The 26,674-nt window shown below is 62.4% G+C and overlaps 1 protein-coding gene across 1 annotated transcript in view; it reads left to right on the top strand.

The window, feature by feature from the left end:
- Nucleotides 1-25,907, top strand: part of RNF123 (ring finger protein 123) — a 73,442-nt gene extending 47,535 nt beyond the window's left edge. Inside the window, exons 36-39 of the mRNA XM_078872517.1 lie at nt 20,476-20,618; nt 21,100-21,194; nt 22,098-22,183; nt 24,840-25,907. Of these exons, the coding sequence (XP_078728643.1) occupies nt 20,476-20,618; nt 21,100-21,194; nt 22,098-22,183; nt 24,840-24,957 (442 nt within the window). The 3' untranslated portion in view covers nt 24,958-25,907. The remainder of the gene's footprint in view (nt 1-20,475; nt 20,619-21,099; nt 21,195-22,097; nt 22,184-24,839) is intronic.
- Nucleotides 25,908-26,674: the final 767 nt, after the last annotated feature.

The raw sequence follows: 26,674 nt of genomic DNA, 5'->3' as shown, positions 1-26,674 counted from the left end.
GTAAGGTGATCGGCGCTTTTCTCCCAGCTGCTCTGCGCAGCGAGAGTTAACTTGGTCGCTTGCTTCAACTTTCAGAGCCGGACTTGAGAAACTAAATTAAGTCCGGAACCGAGCGGAACGGCCGTTTGAGAAGCTGGTTTTAACCACGGGAGACGCAGATCGGATACACGGGCTGTTTCCTAGCAACCGGCGGCGCCAGGTGACGGCTCCAGGAAGGCCACGTGCCGCACCGCCGGCGCTCCGGCGCGGAGCTCCGCGCTCGGCTCCGGCGGGAACGGAGCGACGGCCTCCGGGATGAAGTCGAAGGCCCCGCCGTAGCGCCCGCGGCGGCACGGGCAGCAGAGGCGGCGGTGGCGGCACGGGCAGGGCGTGAGGAAGACGTACGCCAGCACCAGCAGGAGGCTGGCGGCGCACACGGCGAGCATGGTGACGAGCGTGGAGAACGAGGCGGAAGCTTCGGCGACCTCGGGCTCTGCCGGCTCGTTCTCGTCGTCGTCGTCGTAGTTGTTGTCGTCGTCGTAGTTGTCGTCGTCGTCGTAGTAGTTCTCGTCGTTGCGGCGCGCAGCCACCGTGAGCCGCACGCGAGCCGCGGCTCCGCCAGGGCGGTGCCGGCACGAGTAAACCCCCGAGTCGGAGGTCACCGCGCCAATGATCAGCAACCGGCCGGTGCCATGGCCGTGCGCCGCCGCCACCACCGCCACGCGCCTCCTGGTGGTCGCCGTCTCCCGGCCGCCGACGCTCCCCGAGACGAGCGAAGTGCCGCCCACGGTCTCGTTGTCCGGAGTCACCCACTCGACGCTCGCCGGTTCTCGGCCACCCGCCGGGAGCGCCGCCGTCGCCGGGCAGCTCAGGGAGACATTGGCGCCGGCGCGCGCCGCGTGGCGGAGCAGCGGTCGGGCGAGCGGCCCGTGCCGCCCGGCGCACGGCGATTTCCAGCCGGGCCCGGCGGCGCCGTCGTCGGGCAGAAACTCCGCCATGTCCCTCACCCTGCCGGCGCCGTCGCCGTCGACTGACCCGTCGAGGCAGCGGAAGTCCGGCCAGTGCTCGAGCACCGGCCGGTAGGCGGCGCCGCGCAGCGCCGCCAGCGCTCGAGCGAGCCGGCACCCGCACGCGAAGGGGTTCCCGTGCAGGAACACGGCGGCGGCGCGGAGCCGCGCGGACGGCGGCGCCGACGGAAAGGCGCGGGCGCGGTTAGAGCTGAGGTCGAGCAGCGCCAGCGAGGGCGCCGCGCGCAGCACGGGCAGCACGGGCAGCGAGCGCAGGCGGTTGGCGCCCAGGTAGAGGCGGCGCAGGGCCGGGAGGCCCCTGAAGGCGCCGCGGAGCAGCCGGGCGATCTCGTTGCCCTGCAGCTCCAGCGAGCGCAGGCGCGCCAGCCCGGCGAACGCGTCGCGGGGAATCTCGCGCAGCGCGTTGAGCGAGAGGTCGAGCCGCTCGGCGCGCGGCACCGCCCGGCCCAGCAGCCCCGGAACCAGCGCCGAGATGCGGTTCCGCGCCAGCGCCACGCGGGCCGCCCTCGCCAGCGCCGCGCCGTCGCCCGCGGCGAACAGGAACGGCGGGAAGAGCGTCAGCGCGTTGCCGCTCAGGTCGAGCGCGTGGAAGCGGTCGGGCACGCGGGCCGGCGCCTCGTCGTCCGACAGGCTCCGGCCGCCGCAGTCGAGGATGTCGCCGGCGCACACGCAGCGGCGCGGGCAGCGCCACGGACGCCGCGGCCCCCCCGGGGACCCCTCGTCGCGGACGTGGCCGAGCAGCAGCAGCAGGAGCGGCGCCGGGAGGATCATGTTCCAACTCGTCGCCCGCTCGTGATCGACTGCGTTGTCGGAGTCGGTTTCCCCGGCTACGCTGTAACCTTTGCGGCTCGGTCAGGATGCCCTGGGGAGCGGCAGCAGCTGTCGGCGCCTTCGCCAGTGTAAGTGTCGGAGCAAATGTTGGTGGTAGTTTTACCTGCGCGGGTGGTGGGGTGTGCGGGTGGCGGGGTGTGCGGGTGGTGGGGTGTGCGGGTGGTGGGGTGTGCGGGTGGCGGGGTGTGCGGGTGGCGGGGTGTGCGGGTGGTGGGGTGTGCGGGTGGTGGGGTGTGGGTGTGGGGTGTGCGGGTGGTGGGGTGTGCGGGTGGTGGGGTGTGCGGGTGGTGGGGTGTGCGGGTGGTGGGGTGTGCGGGTGGTGGGGTGTGCGGGTGTGGGGTGTGCGGGTGGTGGGGTGTGTGGGTGTGCGGGTGGTGGGGTGTGCGGGTGGTGGGGTGTGCGGGTGGTGGGGTGTGCGGGTGGTAGGGTGTGTGGGTGGTGGGGTGTGCGGGTGGTGGGGTGTGCGGGTGGTAGGGTGTGTGGGTGGTGGGGTGTGCGGGTGGCGGGGTGTGCGGGTGGCGGGGTGTGCGGGTGGTGGGGTGTGCGGGTGGTGGGGTGTGGGTGTGGGGTGTGCGGGTGGTGGGGTGTGCGGGTGGTGGGGTGTGCGGGTGGTGGGGTGTGCGGGTGGTGGGGTGTGCGGGTGGTGGGGTGTGCGGGTGTGGGGTGTGCGGGTGGTGGGGTGTGTGGGTGTGCGGGTGGTGGGGTGTGCGGGTGGTGGGGTGTGTGGGTGGTGGGGTGTGCGGGTGGTGGGGTGTGCGGGTGGTGGGGTGTGCGGGTGTGGGGTGTGCGGGTGGTGGGGTGTGTGGGTGTGCGGGTGGTGGGGTGTGCGGGTGGTGGGGTGTGCGGGTGGTGGGGTGTGCGGGTGGTAGGGTGTGTGGGTGGTGGGGTGTGCGGGTGGTGGGGTGTGCGGGTGGTAGGGTGTGTGGGTGGTGGGGTGTGCGGGTGGCGGGGTGTGCGGGTGGCGGGGTGTGCGGGTGGTGGGGTGTGCGGGTGGTGGGGTGTGGGTGTGGGGTGTGCGGGTGGTGGGGTGTGCGGGTGGTGGGGTGTGCGGGTGGTGGGGTGTGCGGGTGGTGGGGTGTGCGGGTGGTGGGGTGTGCGGGTGTGGGGTGTGCGGGTGGTGGGGTGTGTGGGTGTGCGGGTGGTGGGGTGTGCGGGTGGTGGGGTGTGTGGGTGGTGGGGTGTGCGGGTGGTGGTGGTGCTACTTGCGGTGTACGGGTGGTGGGGTGTACGGGTGGTGGGGTGTGCGGGTGGTGGGGTGTGCGGGTGTGGGGTGTGCGGGTGGTGGGGTGTGCGGGTGGTGGGGTGTGCGGGTGGTGGGGTGTGCGGGTGGTGGGGTGTGCGGGTGGTGGGGTGTGCGGGTGGTGGGGTGTGCGGGTGGTGGGGTGTGCGGGTGGTGGGGTGTGCGGGTGGTGGGGTGTACGGGTAGTGGGGTGTACGGGGTACAGGCAGACGAGGAAGTCGCGAGCGCTCGCTCACCTGCGCACTGCTCCTCTTCTCACGGCCCGGCGTTCTCTCCCTCCCATGGGCTCCCTCCGTTGCCACGCGACGAGCTGGCTCCCAATTAAAGTAGTTAACGAGCCGAGCACCGTCGACGTCGGCGGAGCACCTGGCGGCTCCGTCGAGAGAAACGAGAAATTCCTCGGGAGCGTTGGGGGCGCCGCGTGTGGCCCCCCGTGTGCACCCACGGAGCCGCGTGGCTGACGGCGTTGCCCGCGACGAGGTGGACCCGCGGGGAGCGAGCGAGCGGCGTAGTTGTCGCGGGCCGGGGAGTGGGCGGGGGGGCGGCACCGCGGGGGGCTTCTCGCGGGGACGGATTATTTATTTATTTAGTTGTTGTTTCCCGTCCCACTCTCTCTGCCTCCCCCGCCGGTGGCTTCGCTCGGCCTGCGTGGGCCCCTCCCCCCCCCACAAACACCCCCACTCACTCACCCAGCTCACCCAGCTCACCACTCACCACTCACTTACCCAGCTCACCCAGCTCACCACTCACCACTCACTCACCCAGCTCACCACTCACCACTCACTCACCCAGCTCACCCAGCTCACCACTCACTCACCCAGCTCACCCAGCTCACCACTCACCACTCACTCACCCAGCTCACCACTCACCACTCACTCACCCAGCTCACCCAGCTCACCACTCACTCACCCAGCTCACCCAGCTCACCACTCACCACTCACTCACCCAGCTCACCACTCACCACTCACTCACCCAGCTCACCACTCGCTCACCCAGCTCACCACTCACCACTCACTCACCCAGCTCACCACTCACCCAGCTCACCACTCACCCAGCTCACCCAGTTCACCACTCACTCACCCAGCTCACCACTCACTCACCCAGCTCACCACTCACCCAGCTCACCACTCGCTCACCCAGCTCACCACTCACTCACCCAGCTCACCACTCGCTCACCCAGCTCACCCAGCTCACCACTCACCCAGCTCACCACTCACTCACCCAGCTCACCCAGCTCACCACTCACTCACCCAGCTCACCACTCACTCACCCAGCTCACCACTCATTCACCCAGCTTCACCACTCACTCACCCAGCTCACCCAGCTCACCACTCACTCACCCAGCTCACCCAGCTCACCACTCACCACTCACGCACCCAGCTCACCACTCACCACTCACTCACCCAGCTCACCACTCACTCACCCAGCTCACCCAGCTCACCACTCACTCACCCAGCTCACCCAGCTCACCACTCACTCACCCAGCTCACCCGGCTCACCACTCACTCACCCAGCTCACCCAGCTCACCACTCACCACTCACTCACCCAGCTCACCACTCACCACTCACTCACCCAGCTCACCCAGCTCACCACTCACTCACCCAGCTCACCCAGCTCACCACTCACCACTCACTCACCCAGCTCACCACTCACCACTCACTCACCCAGCTCACCACTCGCTCACCCAGCTCACCACTCACCACTCACTCACCCAGCTCACCACTCACCCAGCTCACCACTCACCCAGCTCACCCAGTTCACCACTCACTCACCCAGCTCACCACTCACTCACCCAGCTCACCACTCACCCAGCTCACCACTCGCTCACCCAGCTCACCACTCACTCACCCAGCTCACCACTCGCTCACCCAGCTCACCCAGCTCACCACTCACCCAGCTCACCACTCACTCACCCAGCTCACCACTCACTCACCCAGCTCACCACTCACTCACCCAGCTCACCACTCACTCACCCAGCTCACCACTCACTCACCCAGCTCACCCAGCTCACCACTCACTCACCCAGCTCACCACTCACTCACCCAGCTCACCACTCATTCACCCAGCTTCACCACTCACTCACCCAGCTCACCCAGCTCACCACTCACCACTCACTCACCCAGCTCACCACTCACTCACCCAGCTCACCCAGCTCACCACTCACTCACCCAGCTCACCCAGCTCACCACTCACTCACCCAGCTCACCCGGCTCACCACTCACTCACCCAGCTCACCCAGCTCACCACTCACCACTCACCCAGCTCACCACTCACCCAGCTCACCACTCACCCAGCTCACCACTCACCCAGCTCACCACTCACCCAGCTCACCACTCACCCAGCTCACCACTCACCCAGCTCACCGCTCACCACTCACCCAGCTCACCACTCACCCAGCTCACCGCTCACCGTTCACCACTCACCCAGCTCACCACTCACCCAGCTCACCACTCACCCAGTTCACCGCTCACCACTCACCCAGCTCACCACTCACCCAGCTCACCGCTCACCACTCACCCAGCTCACCACTCACCCAGCTCACCGCTCACCACTCACCCAGCTCACCACTCACCCAGCTCACCACTCACCCAGCTCACCGCTCACCACTCACCCAGTTCACCACTCACCCAGCTCACCACTCACCACTCACCCAGTTCACCGCTCACCCAGCTCACCACTCACCCAGCTCACCGCTCACCACTCACCCAGCTCACCACTCACCCAGCTGACCACTCACCCAGCTCACCACTCACCACTCACCCAGCTCACCACTCACCCAGCTCACCCAGCTCACCACTCACCACTCACCCAGCTCACCACTCACTCAGCTCACCGCTCACCACTCACCCAGCTCACCACTCACCCAGCTCACCACTCACCCAGCTCACCGCTCACCACTCACCCAGCTCACCACTCACCCAGCTCACCACTCACCCAGCTCACCACTCACCCAGCTCACCGCTCACCACTCACCCAGCTCACCACTCACCCAGCTCACCACTCACCCAGCTCACCACTCACCCAGCTCACCACTCACCCAGCTCACCGCTCACCACTCACCCAGCTCACCGCTCACCCAGCTCACCACTCACCCAGCTCACCGCTCACCCAGCTCACCGCTCACCACTCACCCAGCTCACCACTCACCCAGCTCACCACTCACCCAGCTCACCACTCACCCAGCTCACCGCTCACCACTCACCTAGCTCACCGCTCACCCAGCTCACCACTCACCCAGCTCACCACTCACCCAGCTCACCACTCACCCAGTTCACCTCTCACCACTCACCCAGTTCACCACTCACCCAGTTCACCACTCACCCAGCTCACCACTCACCCAGCTCACCACTCACCACTCACCCAGCTCACCACTCACCCAGCTCACCCAGCTCACCACTCACCACTCACCCAGCTCACCACTCACCCAGCTCACCACTCACCCAGCTCACCACTCACCCAGCTCACCCAGCTCACCACTCACCCAGCTCACCGCTCACCACTCACCCAGCTCACCACTCACCCAGCTCACCACTCACCCAGCTCACCACTCACCCAGCTCACCGCTCACCACTCACCCAGCTCACCACTCACCCAGCTCACCACTCACCCAGCTCACCGCTCACCACTCACCCAGCTCACCGCTCACCCAGCTCACCACTCACCCAGCTCACCGCTCACCCAGCTCACCGCTCACCACTCACCCAGCTCACCACTCACCCAGCTCACCACTCACCCAGCTCACCACTCACCCAGCTCACCGCTCACCACTCACCTAGCTCACCGCTCACCCAGCTCACCGCTCACCACTCACCCAGCTCACCACTCACCCAGTTCACCTCTCACCACTCACCCAGTTCACCACTCACCCAGTTCACCACTCACCCAGCTCACCACTCACCCAGCTCACCACTTACCCAGCTCACCACTCACCACTCACCCAGCTCACCACTCACCCATCTCACCACTCACCCAGCTCACCACTCACCACTCACCCAGCTCACCACTCACCCAGCTCACCACTCACCACTCACCCAGCTCACCACTCACCACTCACCCAGCTCACCACTCACCACTCACCCAGCTCACCACTCACCCAGCTCACCGCTCACCACTCACCCAGCTCACCACTCACCCAGCTCACCACTCACCCAGCTCACCGCTCACCACTCACCCAGCTCACCACTCACCCAGCTCACCACTCACCCAGCTCACCCAGCTCACCACTCACCCAGCTCACCACTCACCCAGCTCACCGCTCACCACTCACCCAGCTCACCTCCCACTCACCCAGCTCACCGCTCACCACTCACCCAGCTCACCACTCACCACTCACCCAGCTCACCACTCACCCAGCTCACCACTCACCCAGCTCACCACTCACCCAGCTCACCACTCACCATTCACCCAGTTCACCACTCACCCAGCTCACCACTCACCCAGCTCACCACTCACCACTCACCCAGCTCACCACTCACCCAGCTCACCACTCACCACTCACCCAGCTCACCACTCACCCAGCTCACCGCTCACCACTCACCCAGTTCACCGCTCACCACTCACCCAGCTCACCACTCACCCAGCTCACCGCTCACCACTCACCCAGTTCACCACTCACCCAGCTCACCGCTCACCACTCACCCAGCTCACCACTCACCCAGCTCACCGCTCACCCAGTTCACCGCTCACCACTCACCCAGCTCACCACTCACCCAGCTCACCGCTCACCCAGTTCACCGCTCACCACTCACCCAGCTCACCACTCACCCAGCTCACCACTCACCCAGCTCACCGCTCACCACTCACCCAGCTCACCACTCACCCAGCTCACCACTCACCCAGTTCACCACTCACCACTCACCCAGCTCACCACTCACCCAGCTCACCGCTCACCACTCACCCAGCTCACCGCTCACCCAGTTCACCACTCACCCAGCTCACCACTCACCCAGCTCACCACTCACCCAGCTCACCACTCACCCAGCTCACCACTCACCCAGCTCACCACTCACCCAGCTCACCACTCACCCAGCTCACCACTCACCCAGCTCACCGCTCACCACTCACCCAGTTCACCACTCACCCAGCTCACCACTCACCCAGCTCACCACTCACCCAGCTCACCACTCACCCAGCTCACCACTCACCCAGCTCACCACTCACCCAGTTCACCACTCACCCGCTCACCACTCACCCAGCTCACCACTCACCCAGCTCACCACTCACCCAGCTCACCGCTCACCCAGCTCACCGCTCACCCAGTTCACCGCTCACCACTCACCCAGCTCACCACTCACCCAGCTCACCACTCACCACTCACCCAGCTCACCACTCACCCAGCTCACCGCTCACCCAGTTCACCGCTCACCACTCACCCAGCTCACCACTCACCCAGCTCACCACTCACCACTCACCCAGCTCACCACTCACCCAGCTCACCACTCACCCTGTTCACCACTCACCCAGCTCACCACTCACCCAGCTCACCACTCACCCATCTCACCACTCACCCAGTTCACCGCTCACCACTCACCCAGCTCACCACTCACCCAGCTCACCACTCACCCAGCTCACCACTCACCCAGTTCACCACTCACCCAGCTCACCACTCACCCAGCTCACCACTCACCCAGCTCACCACTCACCCATCTCACCACTCACCCAGTTCACCGCTCACCACTCACCCAGCTCACCACTCACCCAGCTCACCACTCACCCAGCTCACCACTCACCCAGCTCACCACTCACCCAGCTCACCGCTCACCACTCACCCAGTTCACCGCTCACCACTCACCCAGCTTACCACTCACCCAGCTCACCGCTCACCCAGTTCACCGCTCACCCAGCTCACCGCTCACCACTCACCCAGCTCACCGCTCGACCCGGCGAGCGAGATGCCGCTCAGAGCGAGTCCGACGTGAAGGAGGGGTGACTGCCGCCTGTTGCCGCTGTCTCTTCCCACGGCCGTGGGGGAGAGAGGAGCCTGCACTGCGCAGAGCGTTGGCGCTGTGGATGCAGGCGATGTGCCCTAGGAGGTTCGGCAGGGTGGGGGGCAGGGTGGAGATGCGGAGGTGTTTACCTGGACAGCGGGGGGAGGGGTGACAGCCGAGGCTTCTGGGAAATCAAGATGGGAGGAGGTGGGGCGGTTGGGGAGGTGATGTTGATGCAGATGGTGATGATGGTCACCTCTGTAGTGATAGCGAAGATGATGATGCTGGGCTTGGGGGTGATGGTGGCGATGATTGTGGGTCTGGTCTATCATGAAGATGATGGCGGCCGTGTCGGTCGCGACGTTGGTGATGTCGATGACGAGTACAATGGAAGTGTCTTGGTTGTGACGACGATGGCGATGATGATTGGTTGTGTCGTTACTGGACGTGTCGGTACCAGTGGCGACGACGACGATGTTTCTGGCCACCACAACACTGTCCCCTCCTCTCGCTAATCGGACTTGATCCATCGACCGCCAGTGCCGGTCTTAACGAGTCTCTCAGCACTCAAGAGCCCAACCCCCCCCCAACGCCCCCCCCCTCCCCGCCACCCCTCCTCTTGGAGGCGTGGCCACCGCTTTGATTGACAACTCGCGCTGCGTGCAGACAAGGCATCGCCACGTCTGTAACCACGGCAACCGTCTAAGTCAAGTCCGCCGTCTCTGTTTGGAGCTCTCGTGGTATCCTAGCAACGCAAATGTTTTAGGGCATTGAATCAGCATCATCGGCCAGGGTTAATCCACTGCTGATTGAAAGCCTCCCTAAGTTTCCACGCCCACCACTTGGGAGATCCTGAGATGTAATGATCCGCGCGACACGTGCGAACGAGCCGGCTTCATCGCTCCATCTCCTCGTAACCGTCGGCCGTGCCCATGAACGCAAATGCGTGCCGGATCCCAAGATCTCGGCGGTGCCGGTACCGGAGTCTCTGAGCCGCTGAGCAGCCCGGATTCACTTCTTGGAACGGATCGCGACCTCCCCCTCCGTCCCCCCACCCCTCCTCTCCACGCGCGTGGCGATCCAAAAGTCGCCGACGATTGGCGCCGGTAGTGGGGTGGGGGGAAATTGGCGCCACGCCGGGCAGCCGTCGTGCCGCCAGGCTGCCCGACGCGACGCTTCGTGCGAAACGAGGCTCTGCCTCCCCGGCGACTTCCAAACGCGATGCCGGGAACCGCAACCTCCACGCCGGCGCACGCACGCACCTCCTGTTGACGCCGCCGTGGCCGCCGCCATGCTTGCCGTTTGCGAGCGCTCGGAGTGATTGTGAATTTTATCCGAGTTAAGATAATGAGGATCATTTGCATAATCTCTGCCGCCGCCGTGAAAGTCCCGTGAATGTGCCGCTGCCTCTCGGCGGTGCGGCTCGGGGGGAGAGAGAGATGTCGGTTTGCCGCCCGCCCGCACGCTCGCACGCAAAGGCAAATCCGTCCGCGATCGTCTGGAGATTCCGCGTGGCCAACGACGAGTGAATCGCATCTTCCGCTCTCGGTCGACGGGAGAAGCTGACGGCGGGAGACGCGCCCCGGTTTGGTGACGATCCGCGGCTCGCCGAGACGGCCGAGCCGGGGGAGTGGAAAAGAAAGCGCCTCCCTCCCGCGGCCGATCGAGGCGCGGGGGGCCGGGAGGCGCGGGGAGACGCGGGGGGCCGGGAGGCGCGGGGAGACGCGGGGGGCAGGGAGGCGCGGGGAGACGCGGGGGGCCGGGAGGTGCGGGGAGACGCGTCGTCCCTTGTCGCCGTGCGCCCGTGGAGCTGGTGGCCGCCGCGTCACCTCGCCGCTCCCCCTCCGGGCCGCGGTCGAGGGAGGGTTCGAGGCGACGGACTTGGCGAGGGGGTTTCTCTGGTGCGTTGCACGCACCCCACAATTCAGATTCGCGTAATTTTTCACTCGAGCCGAGGAGAGATCCCCTAATTGAGTCCCTTAATTGGTCTGCGGAGGACATCAATAATTCGGCCGCCGCCCCAGGGACCCCGGTGATATAATGATATAAAATTCTGTTATTTATTTTATTCTATCAGCACGTCGCTCGTGAAAGCGCTGCAGCAACGTGTGACGACGCGTCCTGCCCCCCCCTCCCCCCCCTCTGCTGTTTCTTCGATACGACGTCTCTGACCGTGTGAGTTTCTGCTCCTCAGATTTTGTTCCATATTCTTCGCCGCCCTCCGTAGCTGCTGAATCCCCCGTGAGTGTGCGCGTGAGTGTGCGCGGGAGTGTGCGCGTGAGTGTGTGTGTGAGTGTGCGCGTGAGTGTGCACAGATTGGACACTCAACGCTTCCCCGGGCACTTGGCCGGGGAGCTCTTCATGGTGACGTCGAGTTTTACAAAACCGCTCCACCCTCCTCCTCTTCTCATCCACCTCGTTTTTATCCCGGCTCGCCTTCCATAGCTGCCGTACATTCACACAGAGACAGCTGCCATTGGGGTGGGGGGTCCACTATGTTGACGACGTGCACTCCGCTCCCTCGTCCCCGCCCAAGAGTTGACGCCTCCACACACGCGCGCGCCCCCTTTGCTCGTCACCCGGGCCGCAGGGTCGCAACCCCGCCCCGGTGCCGTGAGAGCAGCGACCTCGCCTTCTCCGCTCTCCCCGCCCCCTTTTCTCTCGTCTCTCTCCCCCCTCCGCTCTTCCCCATCCTCCGCCCCCCGCCGCTTTCCCCGTCTCTCTGGGCGCCCCTCTCCCGCCTCCGTTTTGTACTCTCGCCGTGATCCGCTTATCCCCGATGCGGCGGATACTCGGCTTTTAGCTTTTATCACGCCCGCCCGCCCGCGTTTCGGATCGCCCGCCTCTCTCTCTGCTCGCGCTCTTGCCACAAGCGCGTCGCGCGCGATCGATGCGGAGCCGCGTTTGTCTCCCCACCGCCCCCCCCCACAGCATCTGTTTCTCTGCTGAAGCCGTCTCTCTCCCTCGTCGCGTCCAGCAACTCGCTCCCCCCTTACCCTGCCCACACCCCCCTCGTCTCCAAACCCCGGGTCAACACGGAATCCCAGATTTCTCGCCCGCGCCGAGTGAACGTCGCCGTGTCCTTGGAAGCGCCGAATGAAAACGGCAAGTGTTGGGGCAACTGTGCCGCCGCCCGGACTCGGCGCTTCGAGTCGCGAGCAATTAGAGCGGGAGACCCCCGGGGGTGCGATCTCATCGGTGCCGGCTCAGCGCCCACGACCCTCGTGAATTAAAATTTGAAAAGTAAAAAGTGAACCTAATAATTGGAGATTGCATAATTGCGTCTGTTAAAAAAACATATATTTCTACTTGAACTATAAACTATTGTTTTTTTATTTTTCCAGGTAAAGCCGCACTCGGGTCTTTTTCTGAAGCGGCCTGGCTATCACAAATGACAGCTCAACGAAGTGGCTCATCACGTGGAAATGTAGAGCAGCCAAATACTCGCAACGCATGGGAGGTCAATGAAAATCCTAATTTTTATTGGGTAGCAATCAACAGCCATGTTGTGACGTTTGTACCGATAATTACATTTGTACCGCCGGTGACCATTCGTACCGCCGGCACGGTTCGGCTGCCGCCGTGCGTACTTTCAAGCGGCCGCTTCCTGCGCGCTCCCCTCCCTCGCTCGCGCTGCTCGTGGCTCCGTGAGGAATCAAGGCGGCGGTGGCGAGGGGCTCAGCTGTGCGCGGTGCGGAGCTCGAAATGAGAATTTGAGAGGAGCGATCTCCTCCCAGCAAGTAGCCCCCCCCACGCCACCCACCCCCCCCCCTCACGGGGTGCTGGGGAGAGAGGGGGGGTTGCCACCTGTCCCCCGGTTGTCCCAGGATGTTCGTCGCACCGAGGAGGCAGCCGTGTCCCGTCGAGGTGCGATTATTCCCAGGGACGGGTTGATGAAGCGGCCGTCACTGCCGTTTCAGATCTCATTGGAAACTATTTCTAACACTTTTTTTTATTTTTACCAGGTAAGACCCACTGAGCTGCGTAGCTCTTTCTCAGAGGCGACCTGGTCATCACAAATGACAGCTCAACAAAGTGGCTGATTTAAATTTCCATTTAAAGCTTTCGTGACTGCAGGGATTCATCTTCTTGGTTATTTCGGAAAAGTCACGTAGAAGGGAAGTAATAAAATAATAAAACGTGGAAATGTAGAGCAGCTGATCTTCACGTGGAAATGTATGGCGGTCAAATACTCTGAATGTGTGATGTCGGTTCTAAATGTGGGGGGAAAAACCCGAGGACCCGGGGGAAAAATTCACGCGACCGCGGAGAGAGAGACACGCAAACTTCAAATATACAGCAGGCGTCATGGTCGGGTTCGAACCCACGACCTCCTGCGTACCAGGCGAGGGAGTGAACATCCCCTAGCCACCGCGACGCCCCTGTCCGTTTAATCGTGCGTCTGCAGTGCACCAGCGCAGGTGCTCGCGACACGGCGGTCTTGTTATTTGTGCCGGTGCAGTCAGAGCGGCGAGGCAACTAGTCACCCCCCCCCCCCACCCTGTCGTGAGAGCTTCCTCTTCTGCCCATGATCCCTCCCGGTTTTGTGGACCTCAGAGGTGGCAACCCAGAGGGGCAAGGTGTGCCGCCACCGTCACCCCTACCGCCTGCACTGCCGCAGACGCAACCACCACCAGCCACCACCTTCCAGCGCCGCCACCACCACCACTTGCATTGCCACCACCGCCACCACCACCACTTGCATTGCCACCACCTTCCAACACCACCACCGCCACCACCACCACTTGCATTGCCACCACCAGCATGACTGCCACCACCTTCCAGCACTACCGGCACAGCCACCGCCATCAACAGCAGCAACACCGCCGCCGCCGCCGCCACCGGCTGGCTCGCTTACCCGCTCGCTCACCTCCGGCGCGCCCGTTTAATTTCACGGCTGTGCACACGAGCCCTGACAACACACACACGCACACGCGCGCTCGCAGGCACGCAGGGGACGCGCGGCGCACGCAGTGGTAGAACGCCACAAGCTGTGCTGATGCTGTTGTTGTTGTTGGTGCCGTCGGCTTGGTGAGGTTGGGAGGAGCCAGCGTTCAGAATCGTGAACCGGACCGGTGACTCTGCGGTTGGACGAGCGGCTCGCAATCGCAGGGGTTGCGAGTTCAAATCCCGGTTGGGGGGTTTGACTCAGCCCATCATAGCTCTGGGGTCAGTAAAATTAGGTACCGCTTTGTGGGGAAGTCAACAATATGTGTATGTATGTTCCATTGAGCTTCTTCTTTTGCACCATACATCGCCAACCCTGCTGATCAGAGGTGTGGGCGAAGGACAACAAATTAAACACAACAACAACAAGCAGTTCTAAGGAAATTATTTTCAACAGCTGTTGTGCAATGGATAAACTCGCCCCTCGCCATAAGAATGTGGAATTTCCACCACTGGCTTAGGGCTGTCGAGAAGAGATAAGCGCCACCGCAATGCTTATGTGAGCAGCAGTCACTTTGACCGCGTGTGTATTTATTGTTTTGTGGGAAGCGGTGGTGTAGCGGTTAGCGCGCTGCGCTACGAACCCAGCGACCCGAGTTCAATTCCCGCTCACGGCCACCAACACCAGTGACGGTTATCTGAACCGGTCCTGGGCCTCCCCCCTAGGTCGACTCGGCCTCAAATTAGTTTCCTGGTGCGGTGTGAAAACATCGCCACGATGGTTGGCACCCATTTTAGAAAGTCCACACTGACGGGCGTGGTGAAGTATGGTCAAACAGCCTCCATGGCCCACAGCCATTGCGAGGCCTTCATCCAGCAGTGGATTAAACTAAACTATTTTTTATTGTACCAGGTAAGGCCCACAGAGCGAGATACCTCTAGATGCGACCTGGCTGCCGCTAATGATGGCTCAACAAAGTGGCTTATCACGTGGAAGTGTCCAGCAGACAAACACTCTGAACGCGTGACGTTGATTTTAAATGTGGCAGGAAAAACCGGATGACACGGATAAAAAAAATCCACACGGTCATGGGGAGAGAGAGACACCGCAAACTCCAAATATACAGCAGGCATCAGGGTCGGGATCGAACCCACAATCTCCTGTATATCAGGTGAGGTTAACATTTCCTAGCCACCGTGGCGACGAAGGGCTGTCAACGATTCTGGTGCTGTAGGTACGAGTGCCCTTGGTGAGTTTGTGTTTAGTTTGCTGTCCTTCCGCGACATCCGATTAGCACGGTTGGCTACATACGGTGCTAAATAAGCTCGACACACACGCGCACGTACGAATCCACTTCTCGTTACTCGCGTGGGCAGCGTTCCTCGTCAAGAGCTTCTCGGGGGAATCTTTCTTCATTACAATGTGTTAATTGGCTTGTTGGTGTGACTGGTGTACGTGCCTGTGAGTGAGTGTGTGTCTCAGCCGGGCGCAATGCTGGCCACCCACCCCTCGTGTGCCGTTCCGACCTTCATCGGTGCTGCTCGCGAACAGCCCTTGTCCCATCAGTCTATTAAAGCTATCCTGGGGGAGCTTTGTCTTTGTGAGTATCATTGGGGAGCGGTACCTCCTCACGGCCAACAACACCAGTGACGATAATCCAACTGGTCCCGGGCCTCCCCTCCGTCGACTCAGCCTCAAATTGGTACCAGGTGTAGTGTCTAAGCATTGCCACTGAGGAGACAAAGGCGGCCGGGCGTGGTGCTGGCCATCCATCCTTTTATCGTCATAGGTGCTCGCTAACAACACTTGCCCAACAGTCTGTTCAGGCTACACGGGGGATCGTTGTCGTTTGTGAGTGTTTGAGTGTGAGTCTATGTCTGGGTTCTCCTCTCACACGAAGCACAACTCTCTCGTGAACGCGATTGGCCAAACTTCCCAACGCAGCGGCAGGACCCTCATGTGAGAAATAGGGGGCACTGCCACACCCGACCACCTTTGTCTCCCCAGTGGCGGTGTTTACACACCGCGCCAGGTACTCATTTGAGGCCGAGTCGACCTAGGGGAGGCCCAGGACCGGTTCAGATAATACTCGCCGGTGTTGGCCGTGAGCGGGAACCGAACTCGGGTCGCTGGGTTCGTAGCGCAGCGCGCTCACCGCGACACCGCCGCTGTTCACGAGTAACACCTATGAAGGCGCCACACACAATCGCGCGTGCTCGCGACCACGCGCATCATCGTCCCACGCTGGGTTTGCGTCTATGGCTCGCGACTTTGCAGACGCCGAACTGAGGCCGACGGAGGCAACCGCAAAGCCCACTGCACTTGTTTTTCCTGCTCTGCCTCTCAGCCCATGCCTACGGCTAATTGCGCGGTCTCGGAGCGACGCTAACACGCGCGGGCGCTCGCGTGGACATGCTCACACACACACACACATGGACACGCTCGCACACACACATGCACGTGGACACGCTCGCACACACACATGCACGTGGACACGCTCGCACACACGCACACATGGACACGCTCATACACATGCACGTGCACACGCTCGCACACACACACGCGGACACGCTCATACACACACACACACATGGACACGCTCATACACACACACACACGTGCACACGCTCACACACACACGTGTGCACACGCTCATACACACACACACATGGACACGCTCGCACACACACATGGACACGCTCGCACACACACACACACACGTGCACACGCTCACACACACACACACGTGGACACACTCATACACACACACACATGGACACGCTCATACACACACACACACGTGGACACGCTCATACACACACACACATGGACACGCTCGCACACACACACACACACGTGGACACGCTCATACACACACACACACGTGGACACGCTCATACACACACACACGTGGACACGCTCATACACACACACACACGTGGACACACTCATACACACACACACATGGACACGCTCGCACACACACACACACGTGGACACGCTCATACACACACACACACGTGGACACGCTCATACACACACACACATGGACACGCTCGCACACACACACGCACGTGGACACGCTCACACACACACGTGCACACGCTCATACGCACGCACGTAGACACACACGCACGTGGGCACACACACACACGTGCACACGCGAGCGCCTCCGCCGGTGCCGATCAATGGCAATCGTGGCGCGCGCGTGCGAGTTGCGATGACCTCCGCTCGCTCTTCGGAGCGGAGACATCGGCGTGATGAGGTGCCGTTCGGAGATGATGGGGGTTGTCGAAAAGAGCAAGGTGGTCGTGTGACTATTATCACTTCACACATTGTCCTTCCCCCGCACCTCCGATTCAGCACGGTCGGCTACGTGCGGCCCGAAAGAAGTTCAGCGTACATACGTGTCCATTATTATGATTTCACTCGTTTACCCAGGAAAGCCTCAAGACACATTTTCAGTAGGGTCCTGCCCAGTTTCCGCAGTAGGGGGGAATCGATGTTGGCGCTGCTGCTGCTGCTGTGAGTGATTCCCAATTGAGTCAATTGCAGGTAGTTTTTTTGAGCTTTTGCAATGTTTCGGCCGATGCCAGTTGCACCGCGTGCGTGGGTTCGGCTACGGGAGGAGGAACGGAGAGGACTCGGAGGAAGCCCACGCAGCTCGAGGGGGAATCGAACCCCCAGGCCCTTGTTGCCGTGAGGCGGGACTGCCGCCACCGCCGAGGTTGGAACCCGTAGGCTGCGAGGCGACTCCCTCCGCCGGTTTTCGACGTCGCTGGGCGACATCGGGGTGCGCGCGGCCCCGTGGGCTGGGGGGGCAAAACGAATCGCAAATCCGCTCCGATCGTACCGCTTTACCCACAATGCTCTGCGGCAACGCGTGAGGGGTTTGGGGCGCCACCACGGCGAGATGTCAACTGCCTCGCCTGGTATGCAGGAAGTTGTGGGTTTGATCCCGACCCTGATGCCTGCTGTATATGTTGAGTTTGCGGTGTCTCTCTCTCCTTGGTGGTGTGGATTTTTCTCTGGTCCCCCCCCCTCCACATTTAGAATCATCGTCCCTTTAGAGTACTTGGCTGCTATAAATGTCCACGCGATGATGAGCCACTTCGTTGAGCTATCATTTGTGATCGCCAGCTCGCTTCTGAAAAGAGCTCACAGCTCAGTGGGGCCTTACCTGCTAAAATAAAAAGTTTCGAGATTAATTGTTGTTGGGGTGGGATGGGGGCGTTTAGCGTTGTGCATTGTTTGTCAAGTAAAAATAGTTTAGTTTGTTTCAGAAAACCAGTTTATTGGAGGGCGGCGCCCGGAGCAGGGTAATAAAACGTGCTCTCGCATCACGTAAGGGGAACCATCGCGAGACGTAGAATCGGCACGGAGCTCTCTCTGCGAGCGGCTCGACCCCCCCCGCTGCCCCCCACCCCTCTCCGGGTTAGAGAAGGGGCCGGCGGAAGCGGACGTCGCAGAGCGACCTCCTGCGATGCCTTCGAGTGACCGCACGCGGGGGAGGGCGGCACTGGCCCACTTGCCGTGCTGCACAGTGGCGTTTTGAGGCTCGGCAGAGGCGGGCGCAAGGTTTTTTGTAAATTCTCAGAGCTGGAATTTTTCCGAGAAAACGACGAATGTGAGAGCCAAAGTCGAGCGATCTGTCGGCCGTGCCGCATCTCCTCTTTACAGCCCTCTGAGCCAGTCGTGGAAATGCCATGTTCCTATGGCGGGGGCGAGTCCACCCATAGCACACTAGCTGTTCACTTCCCCCGCACCTCCGATTGGGTGTGACCTTTACAATTGTTAGCCACTGGGCCTTACCGCTGAACCACACCAGGCCAGATAAATGAAGGTCATGGTAAAAAAAAATAACCGCTCGTGACCAACACGGGCCTGAGGGTGACGATGATTATCTGGGCTCTGCACTCTTCCTCGTGACCCAGGGCCCCCCCTGGAATAAGAAGAGCGTCACGGGCCCACGTTACTTCTGAAGGCCGTCTCTTGACGCTCGCCCGCCGGGTTACGCTGCCTGCCGCGTCCTTGCCGTCGCCGGTGCCAATGTCGGCGCGTTTGGCCGACGCACGCTGCCTCGGTTATCGCGGGCGGGCAGGTGCAAACACGCCGGCACGCGCCAGCGCGTTGCGGCGTGCCAACGCACGCGTGCGTGCGGTGGGGGAGTGGCGGTGCGGTGGGAGGCGACGAGGCTGAGAGCGCCGTGCGTGCGACGTGGGGGGATGGAGAAGGTCACGTGGCGTGCGTGCAAGGCACGATGGGAGGTCGTGCCCATGGCGACCACCGGGGGTTTGTTATTGTAATCTAGACCAGGGCTCCCCAACGCCCGGGCCGCGGACCGGTAGCGGCCCGTGGCCTGTTAGGAACGGGGCCGCACAGCAGCAGGAGGTGAGAGCGGTGGGTCCGCGCGTGCCCCCCGCCCCCATTGTTTTATTATTGACCACTTGGCGCCTCTCTCCCGCACTGCGCGCTCGTCTCAGTCACGGTGTTGGTGAGCCCACAAGCTCTAACCCCGAGCCACGATGAGTTAAAAAAAACGTCGCTGGAGAGCTTCTTTGAAAAGACCCAATGATGACCCCCCCCCCCCTGGTGCCCACAAGGTTGGGGGCCGCTGCCCTCGACGACGCGGTGGCGGCTCGCGCGGCTCACTGCTCATTGCTCACCCGGCGACGCGAGTTACACGAGTTCCCACTCGTGGCCGCCACCGGCAGTGGCCCTCCCAGCGGGGTCGACTCGACGTCGAATGCCGCCCCCCGGGGCGCTGTCTCCACACGAGCACCCCGCCCCCCGGGCGTGGGGCGGCCACACCGCCGCTCCCGGGCGTGCGCCGTGCCGGCCTCGATGGGCGCTCGCAAAACGCCGCTCGCCCCAACGGCCTGTCGGACGTGTGCGGGCACGCGCTGACGTCACCATTTTTAGTGATTTCCTGATGTCACTATGCTTATTGACTTGCTGACGTCACGATTCTTATCGATTTTCTAACGACACGATCGTCGTTTCGTGATGTTACAATCATTATCGAATCCCTGACGTCACGATCATTATCGATTTACTAACGTCACAATGAGTATCGATTCGCAGACGTCACGATCATCGATTCACTGATGACACGATTATTATGGATATGGCCAATAGAACAAATGAGATTACAAACGGGAAACAAAACAACACAAACGTGTGCGTGTCTGTGTGTGTGTGGGTGTGTGTGTCTGTGTGTGTGTGTCTGTGTGTGTGTGTGTTTGTGTGTGGGTGTGTGCGTGTGTCTGTGTGTGTGTGTCTGTGTGTGTACATGTGTGTGTGGGAGCGGTAGTGTAGCGGGTAGCGCGCTGCGCTATGAACCCAGCGATCTGGTTTCGATTCCCGCTCACGGCCAACACCAGTGACGATTATCTGAACCGGTCCTCGGCCTCCCCTAGGTCGACTCGGCCTCAAATGAGAACCTGGTGCGATGTGTAAACATCGCCACTGGGGAGACAAAGGCTGTCGGGCGTGGTGCTGGCCACCCACCCCCTCGCGAACAGCACTTGCCCCAGCAGTCTGTCAAGACTATATGGGGGATCTTTGTTTGTGCGTCACAGTGCGGAGAGGGCGTCGCGCGCCCTGCTGGCCGACCCCTGCTTCCAGCTGCGCTGCGTCCAGTACCTGCTGGGGGAGACGACGCACGAGCCGGAGCGCCCACGGGGGGCAGCCACGCCCGACAAGCGCTTCTCCCTGTGCAGCTGTGGGTGGCCGCACCACCACACCACCGCATCGCACCACCGCACCACCACATCGCACCACCGCACCACCGTACCACCGCACCACCGCACCATCGCACCTCCACGCGGCACCGTGGCCCAGCACGACGGCACCGACTATGGCACCACACGACCGCACTACCACACTACTGCACTACTGCACTACCACACTACTGCTCTACCACACTACTGCTCTGTGGGACACCGCACTACGGCACCACACTAGCGCACCGCACTACCGCGGCACTCTGCCGGAACGCCGGACAGCACCGCACCCCGCGGCTGTGTGGAACACCGCGTGGCACCGCACCGCGTCGCGCCGCAGTTGCGTTGGGACCGCCGCCGTGAGAACCGGCGTTGTTGTTTGTGTGGGGTCGGTGGGACCGTGGGGTACGTGGAGTCCGTGAGACCCCGTCGGGACCGCACAACAACAAACCGCACAACGCTCCCCTCGCCCCCCCACAGACGTGGACTTCGTTAGCGGCGAGGAGGTGGAGAAGGTGAGGAAGATGATCGCTCGGCTCAGCGACGAGACCAAGCAAGCTGCCGCCGCTGCCATGGTAACCGCAACTTCCTGTTTCTCCCGAGCACGGTACGGCGGCCGGTGGTGTCGGTTGGTGGTGGTGGTGACGATCGTGGTGGCGGCAGTGGTATGGTGGTAATTGTGGTGGTGGTGGTGATTGCGATGATGGTTCGACATGGCAGGATTCACAATGATCATCGATTTGCTGACGTCATGATCATTATAAATTTTCTGATGTCACGATCATCGTCGATTCGCTGACATCACGATCATCGTCGATTCGCTGACATCACGATCATCGTCGATTCGCTGACATCACGATCATTTTCGATTCGCTGACATCATGATCATTATCGATTCGCTGACATCACGATCATTATCGATTATCTGACGTAACAATAATTTTCGATTATCTGACGTTACGATCATCGTCGATTTTCTGACGTCACGATCATCGTCGATTCGCTGACATCACGATCATTTTCGATTCGCTGACATCATGATCATTATCGATTCGCTGACATCACGATCATTATCGATTATCTGACGTAACAATAATTTTCGATTATCTGACGTTACGATCATCGTCGATTTTCTGACGTCACGATCATCGTCGATTCGCTGACGTCACGATCATTATCGATTATCTGACGTAACAATAATTTTCGATTCGCTGACGTCACGATCATTATCGATTTTCTGACGTCACGATCATCGTCGATTCGCTGACGTCACGATCATTATCGATTTTCTGACGTCACGATCATCGTCGATTCGCTGACGTCGCGACCGTCACGGAGACGGCCGATAGAACCGATGAGACTCACAGACGGGGAGACGACATAAACGGGGCGGCAACAACGGGACGGGATGGAATCCGCGGCGCCGCTCTCGGCGCTGGCGCCGGTGGCGCTGACCGCCGGTGGCGTTGTCGCCGCAGCCCACGGACGAGGAGGACCTGTGCCCCATCTGCTACGCCCACCCCATCTCCGCCCTCTTCCAGCCGTGCACCCACAAGTCCTGCATGTGAGTGTCCTCCCGCCCCACCCAATACACCCCCCCCCACACTCCCACACCCCACACACCCACACACCCCCCCACACACCCCCCCACACTCCCACACCCCACACACCCACACACCCACACCCCACACCCCCCCCACACACCCCACACACCCACACCCCACACACCCACACCCCACACACCCACCCCCCACACACACCCCACACCCCCCCCCACACCCCCACACACCCACACTCCACACACCCACACCCCACACACCCCCCACACACCCCACACCCCCCCCACACCCCCACACACCCACACCCCACACACCCCCCCACACACCCCACACACCCCACTCACCCCCCCACACACACACACCCACCCCCCACACACCCTCCCACACCCACAATCCCCCCCCCCCACACACCCCCCCACACCCACAATCCCCCCCCCCCCCCCACACACCCCCACACACCCCACACACCCCCACCGCTGGGAGCCGGGGGAGGGAACGAACAATGACAACTCAGCACTCTCACTAAGAACACCGTGGCCTTCAGAGGAGAAACAAGATGTAGCAGGCGACGTTTCGGCCAACGACCCTTCTCCAGAGCACACACGCGGATAAATCCGGAGGCGTGGAGTCGAACGACATTTATAGACAGCACACGGACACCGTGCGCTGTACAACCACGGGGCGCTCGTAGAAGCGACGGGGATAGCGATGACACGGTTTTCCAGATGGACAGAATTACATCGGCATGCGAACAGTTGACCCCCGAGTAGATATTGAGTAACAGACAAGCTCGCACTGTGGAAAGTGAAAACAGAATGACGCGTTGGCGACACGTGCTTTGGCGACACGCGCTTTGGCGACACGCGCGTTGGCGACACGCGCGTTGGCGACACGCGCGGTAGCGACACGCGCGTTGGCGACACGCGCGGTAGCGACACGCGCGTTAGCGACACGCGCGGTAGCGACACGCGCTTTGGCGACACGCGCGGTAGCGACACGCGCGTTGGCGACACGCGCGTTGGCGACACGCGCGTTGGCGACACGCGCGTTGGCGACACGCGCGTTAGCGACACGCGCGTTGGCGACACGCGCGTTGGCGACACGCGCGTTAGTGACACGCGCGGTTTGTTCACCGACGTCCCGAGATCCGGGCCTGAGCACTGCGTGGCCCCCGGTGGCATCGGCCGGGAAGCCGGGAACCCCCGGGCGGGGGGGGGGATGGCGAGCGCGTAGCGAGACCCGGCGCGTTTGGAGAGGGGCGAGAGTTGGTGGATCACACGGATCTCTGAAACCGATGGGCTCTTGACGTGGCCATCGGATGTCAGTACAAAAAATGAGTTTGCGAGTCCGTCACGTGCAGTGCATCGAGCATCCTCCCCCCCCCCCCCCCCCCGGGTTCTCCGGTTCCCTTCGGCGTGGAGCCGGAGACTCCCGTCGTGACGCAGGATCCCAGTGGAGTCTTGAGGCTCGGCGTGAAGCAACTTCACGGGACTTTGTTCCTGTGACTGTGAATGACGTTGGGATCGGTCACTCCCTGCGAGCACCCGCCCAGTCGCTTGTCCACTCGCTCGCCAACTCGCTCACCAACTTGATCGCCCACTCAATCACCAACTCGCTCGCCCACTCGCTCACCAACTCGCTTGCCCACTCGCTCACCGACTCGCTCGCCCACTCGATCGCCAACTCGCTCACCAACTCGCTCGCCCACTCGCTCGCCCATTCGCTCGCCCACTCGCTCGCCCACTCGCTCGCCAACTCGCTCACCCACTCGCTCGCCCACTCGCCCGCCCACTTGCTCGCCAACTCACTCGCCCTCTCGCTCACCAATTCGTTCGCCTGACCCTTCTCAAATGCGTTAATCATGCGCATGTTTGCAGCTTGGCCACGGTGCCAGGCACACAGCAAGCGCCAACCACCTTGACAGGGACATCGCACACCGTCAGGGAAGCCCCACCTGAACCCCGTGGCACCACGCAGGCTCGCACACACGCGAGGCCCCCAACTAAATTCTTGCGGAGCCAAATTTAATTTCGAAGCGATGGGTTCCATTGGGCGACGGCGATGGTTAAGTTACGGTGGAAAGGCCGCGTGGGAGCCAGGAACGGCCGGGCACGTGGTCGCCATCCCGTGCCGCCCTTTGGTGACGCACAAACAGATGCGTCGTACATGCGGCCGCTCCCCCCTCCCCCCCCCACCGCCGGCTGTCGCGTGCGTCGGCCCTCCGTGTTCGAGTCCCCCCCCCCCGCCACCCCTCCCCGTGTCCGCGGGTTGCGTTGCGTTCGCACCGAGCGTCCCGTTGGTCTCCCACGGGCCCACGGGGGACGGGGGACGGGGGACGGGGGGGAGGAAACTTTGGAAGTAAATAAGAGCAAAGGGGGGAGCAGGGGGTGTGGGAGGACCGGCATCCTCGCGGGGCCGCTGCATTCGTTCTAGTTGACTGTTCTAGTTGACTACTAGTTGACTGTTCTAGTTGACTATTCTAGTTGACTACTAGTTGACTACTAGTTGACTACTAGTTGACTACTAGTTGACTGTTCTAGTTGACTGCGTCTCTCCCGTTGTCCGCGTGTCGCGGCGCCGCTGCGTTGGCTGCACTGCCGTGGCGTCCGCGTGGCTCTAAACCCGCCGTGTGCCCCCCCCCCCGCCCCCCCCCCCCCCCAGGGCGTGCATCCGCCAGCACCTGATGAACAACAAGGAGTGCTTCTTCTGCAAGGCGCCCGTCACGGCCGTGGAGGCCTACACCAAGACCCCCCCCGCCTGCACGCCCACCGGCCCCTAGCGCTCGCTCGCTCACCACGCTCGCTCACCACGCTTGCTCACCTACTGATAACCCACTCTCACCACGCTCGCTCACCTCCTGATAACCCACTCTCACCACGCTTGCCATGTTCACTCTCGCTCACCACGCTCGCCATGTTCACTCTCGCTCACCATGTTCACTCTCGCTCACCACGCTCGCTCACCTCCTGATAACCCACTCTCACCAGGCTCACCATGTTCACTCTCGCTCACCACGCTCGCCACATTCACCTCTGGCAAGCCCACACTCGCCACACTCGCCTGCTCACCCACGCTCACCGAGTGCAGCGCTCACCACAATCGCCCGTCACACTCGCTACCGCCAACTGCAATGCTCACTACGCGCATTTCCGCCCACCCTCGCTCACCCTCGTTCACTCATAGCCTCTCTCACACACACACACGTACCTTGACACACGCACACACGTCTGCCGTGTAAGCGATTCGTCGAGTAACGCTAATTGTGAAACTCGCGATACATAACTGGCTTCGCTTCACGCGTGCCAACAATCTCATACATTCATACAAAGCCAGCGCAGCCGTTCCGCAGACAGGCGAGTGGGACACACCAATCGGAACGCCCGAGACAAGCGGCACAAACACACAATCGTGTTTGCTTCAATCAAATCCTTGACAGCTCCTCCAACCGTCAACGTGCGTGTGTACGTCACGTGCCTCTACCATATATACTTATACAGGGCCGACCAGGAGCATTTAACCCCCCCCCCCCCCCCCGAGCCGCGCTCACAAGAGGGATCGACACGACGGGGCCGGCGTTGTCGCCGGTGAGTATAGGAACGGGGGGGGGGGGGGGGGCAGCACCCACGTGGCATTGGTCCTGGGCCCCCCGGGCTCACGCACCACGGGGGGCCCGGGGTGGGGGGACGGCTCTTGGGGAGCGCCGCTCCGACGTCCCCCGCCCCCCCCCCCGCAATAAAAGCTCCCCCGGGGCTTGTGGGGGAGTGCCCCGCCCTCACCGCAAAGAGCTCCCTCAGGCGCACGAAGCGACTGCGGGGGGGTGGCTGTAGTCCCTTGTCACGTGTGAGGGGGGGGGGGCAGGTCCATTACCCGGAACGTCCGTTCTTTTTAAACGTCGCCCGCGTAATCGCGCGCGGCGGTGCCTTTGCGATCGAGTGAATCGGCTTTTAAGATAATAATAATAACGACGACGATGATGATGACGACGACGACGATAACCGCATGCAGGTGAAGCGCGGCACGACTATAACCACCGCGTGCACCCCCCCCTCAGCCCCCCCCCCCCGTGCCGCACCAGCGGCCTCGTGGGCGGCTCTCAACAATAAACAGCGATGGTGCCGCCGCCGCTGCCGCTGGTGGTGGTGGTTTTACTCGAAGCGCCCCGTGTCTCCGCGTTCCTTCCACGCGGCGTCCGCGGAGTGCGGTGACCCCCCCCCCCCCCATCCTCCGGGTCCGCAGCTCCCGAGTCTTGGCCGGAGACCCGAGCCCCACGGGGGAGGGGGCGGGGACGTCTCTGCCCGTCTCCGGCGGTGGCGCCACCGCCGGGTTCATTCCGTGCCGCTGCCGTGTCGGCGTGACCCCCGTCGCTCGCGGCGTTGGCGGCGGCGTAGCCGAGGCCCTCCTCGCCGCGCACCCGCCTCACCCTGCGGGGAAGGGCGCCGTGGGGCTGCGTGGGCGCAGGTGGGCACGGCGCCGCCGCGACCTGCCAACCGCCGTGC

Source organism: Lampetra fluviatilis, chromosome 34 (genome assembly GCF_964198595.1).
Source record: "Lampetra fluviatilis chromosome 34, kcLamFluv1.1, whole genome shotgun sequence".
In the NCBI taxonomy this organism is placed as follows: Eukaryota; Metazoa; Chordata; class Hyperoartia; order Petromyzontiformes; family Petromyzontidae; genus Lampetra; species Lampetra fluviatilis.
The sequence above is the reverse complement of the archived record's forward strand: the minus strand, read 5'-3'. Positions and strand labels throughout refer to the sequence as shown.